Source organism: Scheffersomyces amazonensis (genome assembly GCF_036850825.1).
Source record: "Scheffersomyces amazonensis strain UFMG-HMD-26.3 chromosome Unknown RJT21scaffold_3, whole genome shotgun sequence".
Classification (NCBI taxonomy): domain Eukaryota; kingdom Fungi; phylum Ascomycota; class Pichiomycetes; order Serinales; family Debaryomycetaceae; genus Scheffersomyces; species Scheffersomyces amazonensis.
This window is the reverse complement of record NW_027042743.1, coordinates 1912355-1929237: the sequence shown is the minus strand read 5'-3', so window position 1 is coordinate 1929237 and position 16883 is coordinate 1912355. Positions and strand designations below refer to the sequence as shown.

The window sequence follows — 16883 nt, the reverse complement described above, 5'->3', positions numbered from 1 at the left end:
ATTGCGGAGTTAATGAGGAAATACGGATTTTGTTTAGGATTATAAAATCATCATACCCGTCATTCATTCCTACCCGATCAATAACAATAAACATGGTGGTTAATGACCCAATCTATATACGTGTTAATCATACCCAACAAAATGGTTGTTGATTTTAGATGCTATATCATTGATGAAGTTATTAATCGTACTTGAGCCAATTAGTCTCGAATTTTTTTGCAACAATTCTAGTGATTTCTTCAAATTCTGCATAATTATGATATATTTAACGAGAATTATCTTCTCCAAATGATATAATATGTTTGCAGTAATTTTCTTGTGTTTTCATCATTTTATGCTGTATACTAAAAAATTGCCCAACTGATTGGTGTATCTGCACACTCATAAAAGATAAAAGATCTAAGAATTTCTAAATCAGGGCTTGAAATGAAAACGTTCTGGAGACAACTTCTAAATTGCGTATGTAATTTTGAGTTGCATTATTGTGTGGCTATATTTTCACTTTATTATTTACTAATATTTGACAATTTGTTAGCCTACTTGAACAAAAAAAGTAATTCCTTGTGAATGGCGGGATTAATTAAATTCCTTTCTAAGTCCGAAGGTATTATATAAGCGAATCTACTATAGCCCCGCCCCATTTATGTAAGAATAATAGCTGTTTATATATTATTTAACCTGATATAGATATATATATATATGTACTATGACGAAGAATCTGAAGATTGTCTAACTTCATTGTCTGATATCTTTGGAGGTTCAACATCAGGTACTTCAATATTCTCTCCATTTTCTACTTGTCCTACTTCCTCTTCTTCACTGTCAATAATGAAATCATCCATAGTATGATCATTATCATTCAATGCTATTCCTTCACCTAATTCAATATCTTCATAAACTTTTGCAGAAGTAGGCGCGTAATTTCCGCGGCCATCGGTAACACTACCAGTGAGTCTATTAAATGTTTTGACAAAGAAACCTTGCTGCTGCTGATTTTGAGCATCTTGATCGTCTTCTTGGAATCTACGCAATTGATCTGCCCATTGAACATTCTTTTTCTTACCAGAAGTTGGTCCAGTTTTGATTATTGATGATGGTCTTGACTTGTATGATGAATAAAGAACATATAAGCCCCAGATCAATACTATGATGACTAATAATTGAATCAATCTGGTTATACGGCTGCTAGATGAACTAGAAGCTGGTTCAGAAGTTTCTTCATTTCCTGATTCACTCTTGTCTGTGGACCCCGATTCACCTTCCTCTGAATCTGAATCTGAGTCCGAAGCTGCATCTGTATCGGATCCTGTAGCAGTTGTTTGTGAAGCAGGTCCAGTAGATGAAGAGTCTTCCACGGCTGCAATTTTTGCTTGTCTAACTCCAAGAGGATATGTAATTAATGATTTTGTACCATCTGTTTCTTTTATTGATTCATCATAATTTCCAGTAATTAAATCAATCAAAGCTCTTGATATTTCTGGCTTATCAAAAGGTACCATATGTGATGCATTAAACACATTCACAAAGGTTAGATTTCTTTCTGACTTAATATAACCAGCAGTTTCATTACCATATAACCAATTCATGGCATCTAAATCTTCAGAGAAACCTTTTTGGCCATTCCAAGTTAATTTTTTAATAAAGTTTTCAGTACCAAAATAATTACAAATAATATCCAAATTACCATTAAATAATATAACAGGAATTTCTTCTAATATTCCAGGTAATAAATGAACAGAAGGAATTGAATTTTTAGCACTCAAACTGCTACCAACTCTTCCATTACATTCCTGCCATTGCTTATGTTCAATTAAATTCAAGTCATTCATAACTTCTTCCTCTCTTAAAAATGGAGTCACCGTTACTAAATCAGGTGGCCAATTCATTCCACAAGAAGGATAAGAATCTTTCAAAGTATAATCATACATATTATAACATTGTTCATATTCTGGAGCATTATTATCTCTTGTATATTGTAAAACATATGTCAATATTCTTTCACAATCAGTAGAAGAAATTTCATCTGCATGAATAGCATCATCTTGATAGCTATCAATTTGATTTACTATTTTTTGACACCTTTCTTGTTGTACGAGAATTTGTTGCCAACGAGGATTATTGCTATTGATTATGCCTGCTTGAACGGCAAAAGGCAAATATGATAAACTTTGTTCATTTGGTGAAATCCAACCATTACCAATTAATAAACCCTTTAAATTATATGGAGTTTCCGTTGTATTTAATTTATTATATTTTAAAATACCATCAGCTATGTATGGAATATATTGACCAGCATAACTTTCACCTGCAAAATAAATTTCGTTAGATAATTCTTCTGGGAAAATTTCAAAATATTTCTCTAAGAATTTTAAGAAATGGTCTGTAACTTCATATAATTCATGATCATATTTATCTGTGTAACTAAATCCAGTACCACCTGGTTGATCTACAAAGATTATATCTGCTGCTTTATGCCATGAACCATTATTATAAGTGACTTGCTTATCTTTATTAATACGAAAGGGTCCTGCTTCCATGAGGGCACCATCCATTGAAGAACATCCAGGACCACCATTAAGCCAAAATATAGTTCTTTTATTATTTTCAGGGATTTTATTAGAATCAGAAAACTTCCAAAAGAAGTAATGAGTTTCTTTATCAGGATATAGTTGTAGTTGACCTGAAAACATTAGTGGGACTTCTTCAGTGGGAATATTTTTATGAAGTCCTGGAAGATCAGTGATTAAATATTGTTTTTGAAGATCATTTGTTGCACCTAATTTAGGTGGTAATGCAAAGGATGTTTGTATCACCACCAGGATTAATAAGATAAAATTATACAATATAGAATACATGCTAGGGGATTATTCGGGTCTATATAATGATAATGATAATGATGACGTGGGGGTCTGGTGATGTATCAACTTTTTGATATGTCTATAACAATGAAAATACAGCAAATAATTAAATGCAATACGTTCCTTTAATTGAGGCTCCCAATGAGATATATATCTGAATCAATAAATTAAAATGATTTATAATTTGTTATATATTTAAAGGTAAGTAATTGTTCGAAAAAGGAGCCGATTGAGTGGGGGAGCTTGCCGAGACAAACTGAATATACTGATCGGAGTTAACAAAATTATTAACAAGTTTTTTATAACCTCAACTTCAACCTTATGTTATGAACCCTCACTAATTTAACCTGATACCTTTAGTAACAATCTATATTAATTATCAAAATTTTTATAAGATATAAAGTAAATTTGATATTAAATTTAAATCTCTCTTCCGAGTGCCGTATTTCGAAGACCTGTATCTTTTCTCCTGCATGGTGGCCCGGTCTACACTGCCTCAATAGGAAATTTATGTAACATGAATTGCTGCAAAGTCAATAACGAGATATTTATCCTAATTATAAAATAATTAATTTATATAAAGTTATATATTCATATTATTTAGATTATGAAATGTATATATTTTTCATAAGAAATTATACGATATAGATGTATAGAAGAATTGAAGAAATAGCAAACTTAACAAGAAATATTGTAAAAGAAAGTAGAATTAGAAAAGAAGTGTAAAAATCAAATTATAGTTTATTAATTTTAATTTAAATCCAATTATTGATTAGTTGGTTCAATATCCCAAATATTTTCGGCATATTCATCAATACATCTATCACTACTAAAGAAACCCATATTAGCAACACTAAGAACAGATTTCTTAACCCATTTATGTAAATGATCTTTATCATTAGCATCACCACCATGATGACCAAATACTTTTTCTAATTTTTGATGAGTTTCTAAGAATAAATCAAAATCATCGGTAACTAAATAATAATCACCATGATGTCTAATACCATCAACTAAAGCTCTGTATTCATCTGGATGACCAAATTGACCAGATTCAATGGCATTAAAAACATCATTCAAAGCTCCTGGAATTTGAACACCTTCATAGATATGTTTGTGTCTTAATTCTTCAACAGATTCAGCTAAATTACCAAATAAGAAAATATTTTCTTCACCAATTTCTCTAGTGATTTCAACATTAGCACCATCAACAGTACCAATAATTAAACCACCATTAAGAGCAAACTTCATATTAGAAGTACCTGAAGCTTCAGTACCAGCAGTTGAAATATGATTAGATAAATCAGAAGCTGGAATAATGATTTCAGCTCTAGAAACATTATAATCAGGAATAAAAACAACCTTCAATAAGTTACCAATTTCAGGATCATTATTAACAACTTCACCAACTTTATTTATTAAATGAATAATAGTTTTGGCCATATAATAACCAGGAGCAGCTTTACCACCAAAAATTGAAGCTTTTGAAATATAATATTTCAATTTAATTTCTTCAACTGAAATACCTTGAGCTAATAATTGTTTAATATGTAAATAACGATGAATAACAGCAAAAATATTTAATTGTTGTCTTTTATATTCATGAATTCTCTTAACTTGAACATCAAATAAAACAGTTGGATCTAATTCAACACCAACTTCTTCTTTAACTAAAGCAGCTAATCTTCTCTTGTTATGGAATTTGATTGAATCCCATTTCTTTAAGAAATCATCATCATTAATGAATTTTTCTAAATTCTTTAAAGATCCTAAATTAGTTAAATATTCATAATGAGGATCATTTAATTTTTCTGCAATTAATTCAGCTAATAAAGGATTAGCTTGTCTTAACCAACGTCTTGGAGTAACACCATTAGTAACATTGGTGAATTTATCTTCACCAAAGACTTTAACGAAATCTCTAAAGATGGTTGTTTTAATTAATTCAGAGTGTAATTCAGCAACACCATTAACTTTATGAGAACCAACAATAGCTAAAGAAGCCATTCTAATTTGTTTTGGAGTACTTTCTTCAATAATTGAAACTTTACCAAGAATATCTCTATCACCAGGATATTTCTTTTCAACATCCTTTAAAAAGAAGAAATTAATATCATAAATGATTTCTAAATGACGAGGTAATAATCTACCTAAAAGATCAACTGGCCATTTTTCTAAAGCTTCTGGTAAAACAGTATGATTGGTATAAGCGAAAACCTTAGTAACAATAGACCAAGCTTTACTCCATTCAAGACCTTCTAAATCAACAAAAATTCTTTGTAATTCAACAATAGCCAAAGTTGGATGAGTATCATTTAATTGAATTGCAACTTGATCTGGGAATTTATTCCAATTATTTTTGTGATTCTTTTTAAATCTACGAACAATATCATGTAAAGAAGCAGCAACCCAAAAGTATTGTTGCTTTAATCTTAATTCTTTACCTCCTTCGAAATTATCATTTGGATATAATACAGAAGTGATAGCTTCAGCTCTTTGTTGAGAATTAACAGATTGTTGATAATCACCAGCATTAAATTTAGTAAAATCAAATTCTTCAGTTGGTTTAGCATTCCATAATCTTAAATTATTAGTGTTTGAAGTATTATAACCTGGAATTGGGAAATCAACAGCAACAGCAAGAACTCTTTCACCTCCACTCCAAACTTTTTTAGCTACACCAGAATTTGGATCATGGTCTTCATAAACATAACCATAAAAATCAACTGGAATTTGAATTTCATGTCTAGTAATTTCCCAAGGATTAGAATATTTTAACCAATAATCAGGAACTTCAACTTGATATCCATCAATAATCATTTGCTTGAAAATACCATATTGATAATTTAATCCATAACCCCAACCGGAATAATTCTTTGAAGAAAGAGAATCAACAAAACAAGCAGCCAATCTACCTAAACCACCATTACCCAAGGCGGCATCAGGTTCTTGATCTAATACATCTTCCAAATTAAAACCTAATTCACTTAAAGATTGTTTAGTATTATCTCTTGATTTTAAATTAATAAGAGCATTATCCATAGCTCTACCCATAAGGAATTCTAATGATAAATAATAAACTCTTTTACCATCTTGAACAGTTTGCTTTTGTTGAGTATTAGCCCAATCAATTAATAAACCATCTCTAATTGTTTCTGAAGCAGCTTGATAAGCAGCTAAATTATCACAATTATACATATTTCTTGCTAAAGTGGTTTCAACATGTCTAACAAAGGATTGTTCAAAGGCATCTTTAGAGTTCAATACATCGGCGGAATCTGGAGCATGAGTACCACGTTTACCAGAGTCTAAAACTTTCAATTGAGAGTATTTATACCAAATATGTTTGGCTGATTCTGGAATTGAAGCATCTAAGGCAATAATTTGATTAGGTGTGAACCCAGTGTTAGTTCTTTTCAATTTAGGTTGCGGTAATTCCGATGGAGTTAAATAGTCACCCATATTGCTTGATTGTATTTATCTATTTAGTCAATTGAAAAATTACTATACTTAGCAATTGATCAGTAATTCAATTAAGCAAGGATAAAAGTATATGAAGATATTAAGAGAAGAAAGAGAGGAAAAAGAGTTATAGTTAAATTTAAATTTATTGCCATAGTTAATTTATACCCATCCACCCATCCCGTTATTATTTTTAATTTTCCAGACAAAGGGAGACAGGGGAGAGAAATGAGCCAAGTATTAGAGAACACCCACACCTCAGTGATAACAAATATACATCCCACATCTTACACATACACATGTTTTATATATAAAAATGAACCACAAAATGTATATAGAAGCAATTATTATTATACAGCTTATAATAGGGAGGGAGCTAGGGAGCTAAATCCAGGGAGTAAGGGAGAGAATACAGCGAGCGCGAGCGAAAGAACCATCACCTTATGATTTAAATTATTTGCGTATATCGGCATGTACATATGTACGTAATTGCATTACTAAATATATATGTTTCTAAATTTATTTGAACCACTTAAGAGTATATATTATATGTAGTGTAATAAAGTTAATTAATTTTAGTAAATTATTTATTCTACGTCAAATAACTTTTACTGTGCTGTTTATAAATATTTCGGTATATGTTTTGAGACAATGGGATTATTCAGGGGTATGGCTCACTATTTGATGGATGTCTTCATAGTATGAACTAAAAATACTTCAAAAATACTAAAATTCGTATTGTTGAATTTTAATCAATTGACTGAATATATTTAATCGTTGACCTCTATTGTACTTATGATATTTTATACTACTCTTCCCAATAACCATTTTATCAAAACTCAGAAACGAGTTTTGTGATATTTGGAACTTACTGCGAGTGAACTTAATTCTTTGCGTTTCATACTTTTATGAATAAAAAGAACTTAAAGTTATAATTGCCAGTTGTAGTCAAGAAAAGGTTATACTTATTCCTTGAACATTACTTACTACAATTAATACTGGAATATACGGGTATTTCACTGCAACATTCACTATAAACTAGTAGAGCAACTATTGGAAATAGCTAATCAGTTTATATCACCGATGGAATAATTCGACACAAAATTTACTTAGAGTGGGGAGGGAGCTGTAAAGTATGCAGCAGAATGGACCAGCGCAGCCCAGCGAAAGAACCCAAACCGGGAAGGTATTGAGATCGATTGGGATAAAATTTCAACCACAAAAACGTCCCAAAGGGATGATCGGCAGGCAACAAAAAAAAAGACAAATAGTATATAGAACTAGTGTAATGAATTAATATGCAGCGCCAATCCCAATAAGAATAAAACAAAATATAAAATTAAGCTTTTATTCGTCAGCTTCCTTCTGTAGTTTGGAAAATGGCAAATTCAGTTTAAGAATAATATTGTTCCTAACTTTATCTGTTAAATCTGGGTGGATTACAGGGTCCGACTTAAACAAACGCGTGATTTTTTGGGTTCCAAATTTAATACTAGTAGATTCAGAATTATATGTATTATATGATTAAACTTGTATACAAAGTATCATGTTGAACGTGGACCTTTCACGTTAACTAATGTAAAGTCAAGAAAAGTAAAGTAAAGTCTGAAAGTGAAGTCAACAAGAGGATGACTCAATTAGTAAAGTCGGTTTTGTATGGTACTATTCATCCTTCTTTTGACTCCTACTTGTGTTCAACGTAATTTTGTTAGGTATATGCTTTCTTTTATAGTTGAGACTATTTGAGACAGTGTTTCGTATTATTTAAAATTACAAACTTTAAATATTAAAGTTAAGAAGAACCTATATTTTTCGCAGTTAATGAACTCCTGCACCGGTCAGAAATAATCTTAATTTTCTGCTGATCTATGAGTGAAGAACTCTAATCTATCAAATAATAACATTATAAAGTAGGATCCATTAACTCCATTATTGTAATTTTATTTAACTATCAAATTTCAAAATGATACTTGTAGTAAACTCAAAATGTGGAGTAGAATATGTCATGACTAGGAATATAAAAAAGCGGTTAAATTAGTTAGGTACTCGGAACCCGTTAACGCTTTGAAACTTTCCATTCGTAGTTGGAGTATTTCGAGGAGTCGGTTAAAACAAAAACAATGCGTATAGTAATATACATTCACGGTGTCTACAATATTAGCGTACGGCTCTCATACTCCTATTAATCAGAAAAATTGACTTCGGCTAGATCACTACTGTGCGAAATCATTTTGGCAGATTCATAATATCTAATCTGTAATAAACCCCATAAAATGAATCTTTGACGTTTTAATCGTAGAAATAAGTTACAGATTGTCTTAACTGATATAAATATGCGTTCCAATTTCTATTTTGAGTAATGGGCTATGGCATTTCATTGAAAGTTTAAGTGTTGGCGGCTATATACAGTCTGTTGGTGATTCGATTAAACGGCGGCTAATTTATTACTTTTGGTGAATTTCTTTTTTTTCCCTTTTGGTTCTTATCTTTTGAGAGGCTCAATAATTGGCATGGCATTACATCCAAATTGGGGTTATCAGCAATAGTATAATATATAATGTATTGGATTTAATTTAAAATGATTTGATGATATTGCAAATTTCTTTTGAAAATTTTGAAAATTTATTGCTCTCTACATCATCATCTTATACCTTTGAAAGGATATTTATATATATATATATATATTCCAATCAGTTTAAGTCAACTTTTGTTAAATCGTTAATCGTTCGTATTTACCGATTAAAGTTTTTTTCTTGACTTCACAAGATCGATCACATCCTGTCAAATATTTTTACATCCTGTCAAATATTTTTTCTCTTAAGAATATATTGGCTTTATTAAGGTAAATTTCAAAGCTGTCAAACAAATACTGTCGAATTATAATATCATATAATATTTATGAATATTAGTTTTAGACATAGCATGTTCTAGAGTCATTTAATCATTAATTCATTTTGTACTATTATAATTACTATAACTTATTAAATAACAATTACAATGCTGCATCCTATTGAGACTATAACTTCAAATGATCCAGTTGAATTAAACAACAGACACAATGATAATTTCATCCCGGGTACCCTTAACATTTATTCATTTGAAATAAATCAAGATGATGAAGAACTCTCTCATGAAAAAGATCCTAATTTCCATCGTATAAAGACTCAAGGTAATATTATTCTTATTCCTCAACCCTCTGATTCTCCAAATGATCCTTTAAATTGGTCTTCTTATAGAAAAGCAATATGTTTTGCCATTGTTGCATTTATAACTGGTTTTACCGCAGCAACTTCAAATGATGCTGGTGCAGTTCAAGACTCTTTCAATGAAATTTATGGAATTTCTTATGATGCCATGAATACTGGTGCTGGTGTACTTTTTATTGGTATTGGTTGGGGTACTTTTTTCTTAGCACCTTCAGCTTCTCTTTATGGTCGTAAATTTACTTATTACATCTGTATTTTCTTGGGTTTATTAGGTGCTCTTTGGTTTGCATTGGCTCGTCGTACATCAGATACAATCTGGTCTCAATTATTTGTTGGTATTTCTGAATCTTGTGCTGAAGCTCAAGTTCAATTAAGTTTGAGTGATTTATATTTTCAACATCAATTAGGTTCTGTTTTAACTGTATATATTTTGGCTACCTCTGTGGGTACATTTTTGGGACCATTAATTGCTGGATTTATTGTCCAATACGCTGGTTTTAGATTTGTTGGTTGGATTGCAGTTTTCATCTCCGCTGGTTTATTAATTGTTATCGCTTTCGGTTTAGAAGAAACTGTCTTTGATAGAAGTGCATTCAGAGGTGTTATTCATGGTTTTGCTCCTACAATCGCTGAAGCCGCTGTTCCAGCTGGAACTGCGATCAAAACCGCTTCTATTACTGATGGTAAAAAGGATATTGATTCGAAAGAATTAACGAATGAAGAAGACATCTCATTCGAAGACCAAAAGAAAGAACAAGAATTAGCTTTGTCTCAAAAGGTCACTTATGGTGCCAATGATCCTCCAAAATCTTACTGGAGATCAATTCAATTAATAACTCCTGCTAAAAACTTGAAAGGATGGGGTATTAAGCAATATCTTTTACAATTGAGATTATTGTTTAAAGTTTTCTTATATCCACCTGTTATTTATTCCGGTTTTGTTTGGGGTATTCAAAGTGCTCTCTTGACTTTCTATTTGACAGTAGAAGATGATGTTTACTATGATCCACCATACAATTATGGTAATGTAGGTGTTGCTTTAATGAATATCCCTACTTTGATTGGTTCTGTTATTGGTTGTTTCTTTGCAGGTAAGTTGTCCGATTACTTTTCCATCTGGATGGCAAAACGTAATGGAGGTATTCAAGAAGCTGAATTCCGTCTTTGGTTCTTGTTTGTTCCTGCATTCATTGCTCCAGTTGGTCTTGTTCTTTTTGCTGTTGGTACTGATCAGGATTGGCATTGGCCACCAACTTATGTTGGTTTAGGGTTTATTGGTTTTGGTTTTGGTTGCTCTGGTGATGTCGCCATGTCTTATTTAATGGACTCCTATCCAGAAATGGTTATTGAAATGATGTGTGGTGTTTCTGTAATCAATAATATGATTGGTTGTATTTTCACTTTCGCATGTTCTCCTTGGTTAGCTGCTATGGGTAATACTCACACATTCATTATTTTAGCTGTTATTCAATTCTTGATCATGATTGGTGCTGCACCAATGATTTACTACGGTAAGAGAATTAGATTATGGACCAAAGATTGGTATCTTGAATTCCTTCAATTACGTGATGGCCTTTAAATAATATAACCTTCTGTTCATAAATAATACTAGTTTACTCATTCATTTCGTTAGACATTTAATTATTAATTGACTCTGTACGTATATATATTTATATACTATTACTTTTGTTTATACTTAATTTATATCTTATCATCATATCGGCTCAGTTGTTTTTCGCAGCTAAATTAATAATTGAGATACAGAGTTGCATTGCGATTAGTCTTAAGGCAAAGTTTTGTCAGAAGAGAAATTACCTCAATGATTAAATTATTGCTGTTCTATTCAAGGAACATATTCAATCTAAATTACCCAGCCAATTTGATCATTAATTCAAATGCCTTCTTACTATCTATTTGAATGATCTTTTCTTATTGGTGATAGATGGTAAGTAAAGCTTAGGGCTACAACCCTATATATTGCCGCGCACGACCTATCGCACAAAAAAGTTTTCTCGTTACTGAGTGAAAAATGAGTATCACGAAATCTATAGGTTAGTCTGACTCTTTCTTGAAAACTCTCTAACCAAACTAAGAATAGTCTGCCACAGCTTAAATCGATTATCTCTAGTTAGAAGAATTACATAATGTCTGTTGAAACTGCTTTATCCTACGCTGCTTTAATCTTAGCTGACTCCGAAGTTGAAGTCACTTCTGAAAAATTATTGACCTTAGTCCAAAAGGCCAATGTTGAAGTTGAAGGTATCTGGGCTGACATTTTCGCCAAGGCTCTTGAAGGTCAAAACTTAAAGGACTTATTCTTCAACATTTCTGCTGCTCCAGCTGCTGGTGTTGCTACTGGTGCTGCTGCTGGTGGTGCTGCCGCTGGTTCTGCTGAAGCTGCTGAAGAAGAAGTTGTTGAAGAAGCTAAGGAAGAATCCGATGATGATATGGGTTTCGGTTTATTCGATTAAATGCATTAACTAAAGAGTGTTAAATTTATTAATATTAATATTACTATCATCATTCATTCTTAAATTTTAAATCATTCATGATTCTAGTTATGTTATGTTTTATTAGAAATAAATTTCACATGGTTTAATAAATAATTAATTTGTCTATGAAGAAGAGATTAAACTGATAAAATTGAAATCTAAGTAATTCCTTTGTTTGGGAAGTATAGATGATTACTTTTCAATTCGTTTTTTCTTTACATCATTAATTAACTAATTAACTAATACTTCCATATGGGCTTTATTAAGGATTATTAGGTTATTTATATAAATATATTATAATATTTATCTTTTTATATTGGCTTTAAAATTGAATAAACAACAAAAAATATCAAAATCTATTGAAATAATACTTGTAAGTTTGTAAGTTTTGTAAGTTGTTTAAGTTCTGTAAATTCATAAGTTTGTAAGTTTCCGAACTGTTAATTAAATTATTCGCAATTAATGATTTCTACAAGTCAATACGAAATGATACTAATAAATTATTTCACGAGAATAATAGTTTTTTATTGGTGTTATACATATATACATAATTCAATATATACATATAGATGATTATCTTTTTAAAAAAAACTTTAAAAAAATCTGGCAATAATGATAAAGAAATTAGTTAACCCTAGTTCGAAGATCATTATATATGGATAGATATTGGACAAATTTCTTAGACAATAACCCCCCAAGAAATTAAGTGTATATGGATTTATGATAAATACATTTGGAAGTATGAAATAGGTTGGAAATATAAAAAAAGTAATTAAAACGTTTATAATGATATGATATTATAATGATGGGATTGGTGGTAAATGATATGATGTGTGATGTTTAATTAATTAATTCGCTTATTTCTTCTTTTCAGCTTCAGCTTCAGCCTTATCCTTAGCTCTCTTTTCTCTAATACCCTTGTATTTCTTGTCAGATCTAGCTAATCTTAAAGTTCTGAAAGCAGATTGTTCTGGAACTTCAACAGCTCTTGGAGCAGATTCTGGAGTTGGTTGGACAACTGGGAAGGTAGCAGCAGTAGAAACTTGTTCGAAAGATTCAGACTTGTTCTTGTTGTCAATGATGACAATCTTAGATTTGTATTCTTGTAATCTGGCAACATTGGCATCGAAAGTTTCTTGAGCCTTGTTTTGTCTTCTGTGGTCAACAGAAATACCAATAGTTCTGGCGTATTTGGCAGTTAAACCAACAGCCTTTAATTCGGCTAAAGTGAAACCTCTACCAGATCTAACCTTTCTGTTGTATTTAACAGTTGGGGCTCTAACAACTGGTCTTAAAGTATCGATTGGCTTTGGAGCAAATTTGGCAGCCTTGGCTAATCTAGCTTGTCTTCTAGAAGCCTTCTTACCGGCTTGGTCAAAGTGAACCTTGACTCTTTCTTGCCAGTGCTTTCTGAAGTGGTTCTTTAATAATGGTAAGTTCTTAGAGATAGCCATTGTTGATTTAAAGGTTGGTTACTATTAAGTCTTGTAAGATGAAGAAATTTGAAAGAATTTTTTTTTCCAATTTTTATTAAACTGGCCTTTGCTTGTTTCGCTGCCCTTGCGCACAGTCAAAAAATTTTCCATACAAATTTAGCGGTGATTTTAACTATGGCGTAATTAAATATTGCGGTCCGGGTGCAAATCATCTAATATAATTAAGTGAGTGCGAAAAGCTTAGGCTAGTAAATTATCGAAATGAGGATTCTGCAGGAGCGCGCGACACCGTCACATTGCTCACGTGATTTATGTAAGTAAATATAGGGATGTGACCGTATTTTTGAGCACTGTGACTATATATATAATGTCGCATACGCCATCTTTACTTAGTGTATTGATGTCTCCAATATAATGTCTCTTAGCCCACCCTCACCTTTGTATTCTTCGCACTATACAAAACAAGATTCTTTGATTACCGCACACTACTAACTTAATTACGTCCTAACAAAATTGTTAACTATACAGAACTCGTACTAACAAAATTTCACTAACTGAACCAAAATTAGCCAGTGAAAAAAAAATAGCTTGCGTTAAAAAAATTTTTAATATATTCAAAATTTAATAGTTTAGTATCATTGAATAGTTTATACCAAAGCATATCACCATGTCTACCCAATCTGTTCAAGTATGTAATATAGAATATCTAAGGCATTGAAGTGAGATTTATCAGTCAGTTATGTGGTGTTGTAAAGGAAACTTGAATTTATTAGAGCCTAATGGATATAGAGTAAATGTCATCAATAGGAAATCAAGAACGAACTAATGAACAAATGAATGAATAATAAATCAATGAATAATAACTTTTAGTAGTCTACTACAACAGAATCATATATGTCTTTAACATAATAAGATGTGATGATCCATCGAATCAATATATTGAATCCAGTGTTCGTTTATATGAACTATGTTAATTATATCCAACATTCAACTACAACCATATCTACAACCTATCAGACCAACATTAAGAATTCAAAAATACCATCTAATATCTTCATTCTTAAATTTATCAATAAATCTAATAAATCATTTCTATTATCATAGATATAATCTCATTTTTTGCCTTACTTTATCCATTATTAAATGACAACTTACTAACTTTTCTTTTCTAGACTTTTGGTAAAAAGAAGACCGCTACTGCCGTTGCCCACGTTAAGGCCGGTAAAGGTTTAATCAAAATTAACGGTTCTCCAATCACTTTAGTTCAACCAGAAATCTTAAGATTCAAGGTTTACGAACCATTAACCATTGTTGGTTTAGATAAATTCCAAGGTATTGACATCAGAGTTAAAGTTACCGGTGGTGGTCACGTTTCTCAAGTTTATGCCATTAGACAAGCTATTGCTAAAGGTTTAATTGCTTATCACCAAAAATACGTTGATGAAGCTTCCAAGAACGAATTAAAGAAAGTTTTCACCAAATACGACAAGACCTTATTAGTTGCTGACTCCAGAAGAAGTGAACCAAAGAAATTCGGTGGTCGTGGTGCCAGAGCCAGATTCCAAAAATCTTACCGTTAAGGAATTTACTCATCATCAAAATTTCTTCAACTACTTTCCAATCAAATCATTATTATATTTATTATTACTGATGATGAATATTAAGGTCAATACACATTTAATGTCAATATGTTAATTGATTTTCCTTTTCTTCAATCACCATAATAATATTTATCATTACCTTTCTCCATAAAATCATATGTACTTTATAATCTATCATAAATTTATTATATATATACATACTATTTGTTAATATAAACATCATCATTTAGTTATATACCTATTCTTTGTTGCGAGTATCTATACTCCGAAGTGCGGACTTACATTTATAAGCTATAAACTCTTACAGAAGATAATATATGAAAGCTGATGAGCTCCAAACAAGCTTTAAGGTCATGTCCTCTAGCATAAAGAGTCGAATTCAGATTAATTCGGAATATTACTTCGTTAACAACCATGGAAATCTTAATGAGCGATGCAGAATTCATAAATGTTGTTTGTAGCAGAACCGAGTCAACTAAGACATTTATATCTTCTCTAACAAAATTATCTAAGAAGTAATTAAATATACGGGAAAGTCATGAGGAATAATCTGCATGTAGAAGTTTAGATATCTTCGTTATCAAAAATTTTAAAAAAGAGATAGGTTACAACTTTGGTCGACTTGCATATTTAATTATGACCTAAACCGAATATTGTAGATAGTTAGAGACTTGATAATGATACTATTCCAATATTTGGGGTTTATATGACTTTATTTGCGTTGGTTGCGAAAAAAAATTAAGCACGAGTAACCGAATTGAATCATGAATCTTTCCCATTATTGTCTTAATTGAACAAAGTTAATTAACCTAATTCTAGAAGCACTTGCTCTAATTGGCAAGCTTTTGTTTTGAATAAGGGCTTAATTAGTTTGTGCAAAAAATTCTGTCGCATGAAATTTCATCATACGAGTTGAGAAACTTGTGCAATTCAGTCTCCAAAATGTCATTAAACAGGTATAAGAGTACTAAAGTGTTTAATTACACCTAGAATTGGTTGTGGATACGTATTTTACATCAATATTTTCTATATTGGAAGTCCCACTATCAAAATTAAGCTCTTCATTGTTAATTATGTAACTATTTCTGAAATAAATTCGTCTTTTTTTGAAAGAATATTATTACGTCTTAGTATAGCCCTTGGTTTAATAGATTCATCATCAAGCTTGATATATTATTATCAAGTATGTGTATCCTTATGCTTTTTCTCTCCGAAAGCTATTTCTTTTTTTGTTTAGGATATCTTGGCTTCATCAAATTTTTGGATTAACGATTGTAGATGGTGAGAGGTGTTAGGAATAAAAAGCATTACCACATTAAGCAAGTCATATTAGAACATATTTTATTTATTAAAAGTGAAGATCAAAGTCAAAAACTACTCTAGGCAAAATGAGTGATACTTCTGGCAATTTTCATTTGTGACAGTCAGATAATTTTGCCTATATACCAATATTTCTCTAGGAGATAACCTGTATATATGTTAAATGCTTATGATTTATCATACCCATAAGAAATTTGAAAGAAAAATTTAAGTGCAAAAATTTGGCAGCAATTTTTTTTCCAATTTCAAATTCAAAAATGAATAGAAATGGTCATAATTTCACCATATTAATTGTAAAAGGAACGCTATTGACTATCCCTAAGTCTAATCGTGGAAACAAAACTGCCTGATTATTCTGAAACCTCAATATATGATTGTATAAGCAATAAAACTAAGATTTTTATTTGTCACGTGACTGATCACGTGAATGTAGATCTCTTCAGAGAATGGGCGAGTTTTCTAAATGTGAATTGGCATTTGTGGCCAAGTCGTTCAGGTTTCGCACTAT

The 16883-nt window shown here is 31.2% G+C and overlaps 6 protein-coding genes across 6 annotated transcripts; 3 read left to right on the top strand and 3 right to left on the bottom strand. All coding sequences in view use genetic code 12, as the record gives it.

The window, feature by feature from the left end:
* Window positions 1-704: 704 nt before the first annotated feature.
* On the bottom strand, window positions 705-3344 carry RJT21DRAFT_106572 (serine-type carboxypeptidase; the record flags this gene model as incomplete). The annotated part of the gene is made up of 2 exons (XM_064879829.1): window positions 1259-3344; window positions 705-1216 (listed from the first exon to the last, which is right to left on the bottom strand). The coding sequence occupies exons 1-2, from the start codon at window positions 2853-2855 to the stop codon at window positions 705-707; spliced, it is 2109 nt and encodes a 702-aa protein (XP_064738960.1). The 5' UTR covers window positions 2856-3344.
* On the bottom strand, window positions 3345-6626 carry GPH1 (glycogen phosphorylase). Its single transcript, XM_064881848.1, has one exon. The coding sequence runs from the start codon at window positions 6318-6320 to the stop codon at window positions 3624-3626; it is 2697 nt and encodes an 898-aa protein (XP_064738959.1). The 5' UTR covers window positions 6321-6626; the 3' UTR covers window positions 3345-3623.
* Window positions 6627-8945: 2319 nt separating this feature from the next.
* On the top strand, window positions 8946-11239 carry HOL1 (Hol1p). Its single transcript, XM_064881847.1, has one exon. It carries the CDS (start codon window positions 9318-9320, stop codon window positions 11103-11105), a length of 1788 nt encoding a protein of 595 aa, XP_064738958.1. The 5' UTR covers window positions 8946-9317; the 3' UTR covers window positions 11106-11239.
* A 431-nt stretch (window positions 11240-11670) lies between these two features.
* On the top strand, window positions 11671-11997 carry RPP1A (ribosomal protein P1; the record flags this gene model as incomplete). The annotated part of the gene is made up of 1 exon (XM_064885397.1): window positions 11671-11997. The coding sequence occupies one exon, from the start codon at window positions 11671-11673 to the stop codon at window positions 11995-11997; it is 327 nt and encodes a 108-aa protein (XP_064738957.1).
* A 439-nt stretch (window positions 11998-12436) lies between these two features.
* On the bottom strand, window positions 12437-13650 carry RPL13 (60S ribosomal protein eL13). The gene has a single exon (XM_064884350.1). The coding sequence runs from the start codon at window positions 13470-13472 to the stop codon at window positions 12876-12878; it is 597 nt and encodes a 198-aa protein (XP_064738956.1). The 5' UTR covers window positions 13473-13650; the 3' UTR covers window positions 12437-12875.
* Window positions 13651-14059: 409 nt separating this feature from the next.
* Window positions 14060-15294, top strand: RPS16A (40S ribosomal protein uS9). The gene is made up of 2 exons (XM_064881846.1): window positions 14060-14142; window positions 14627-15294. The coding sequence occupies exons 1-2, from the start codon at window positions 14122-14124 to the stop codon at window positions 15032-15034; spliced, it is 429 nt and encodes a 142-aa protein (XP_064738955.1). The 5' UTR covers window positions 14060-14121; the 3' UTR covers window positions 15035-15294.
* Window positions 15295-16883: the final 1589 nt, after the last annotated feature.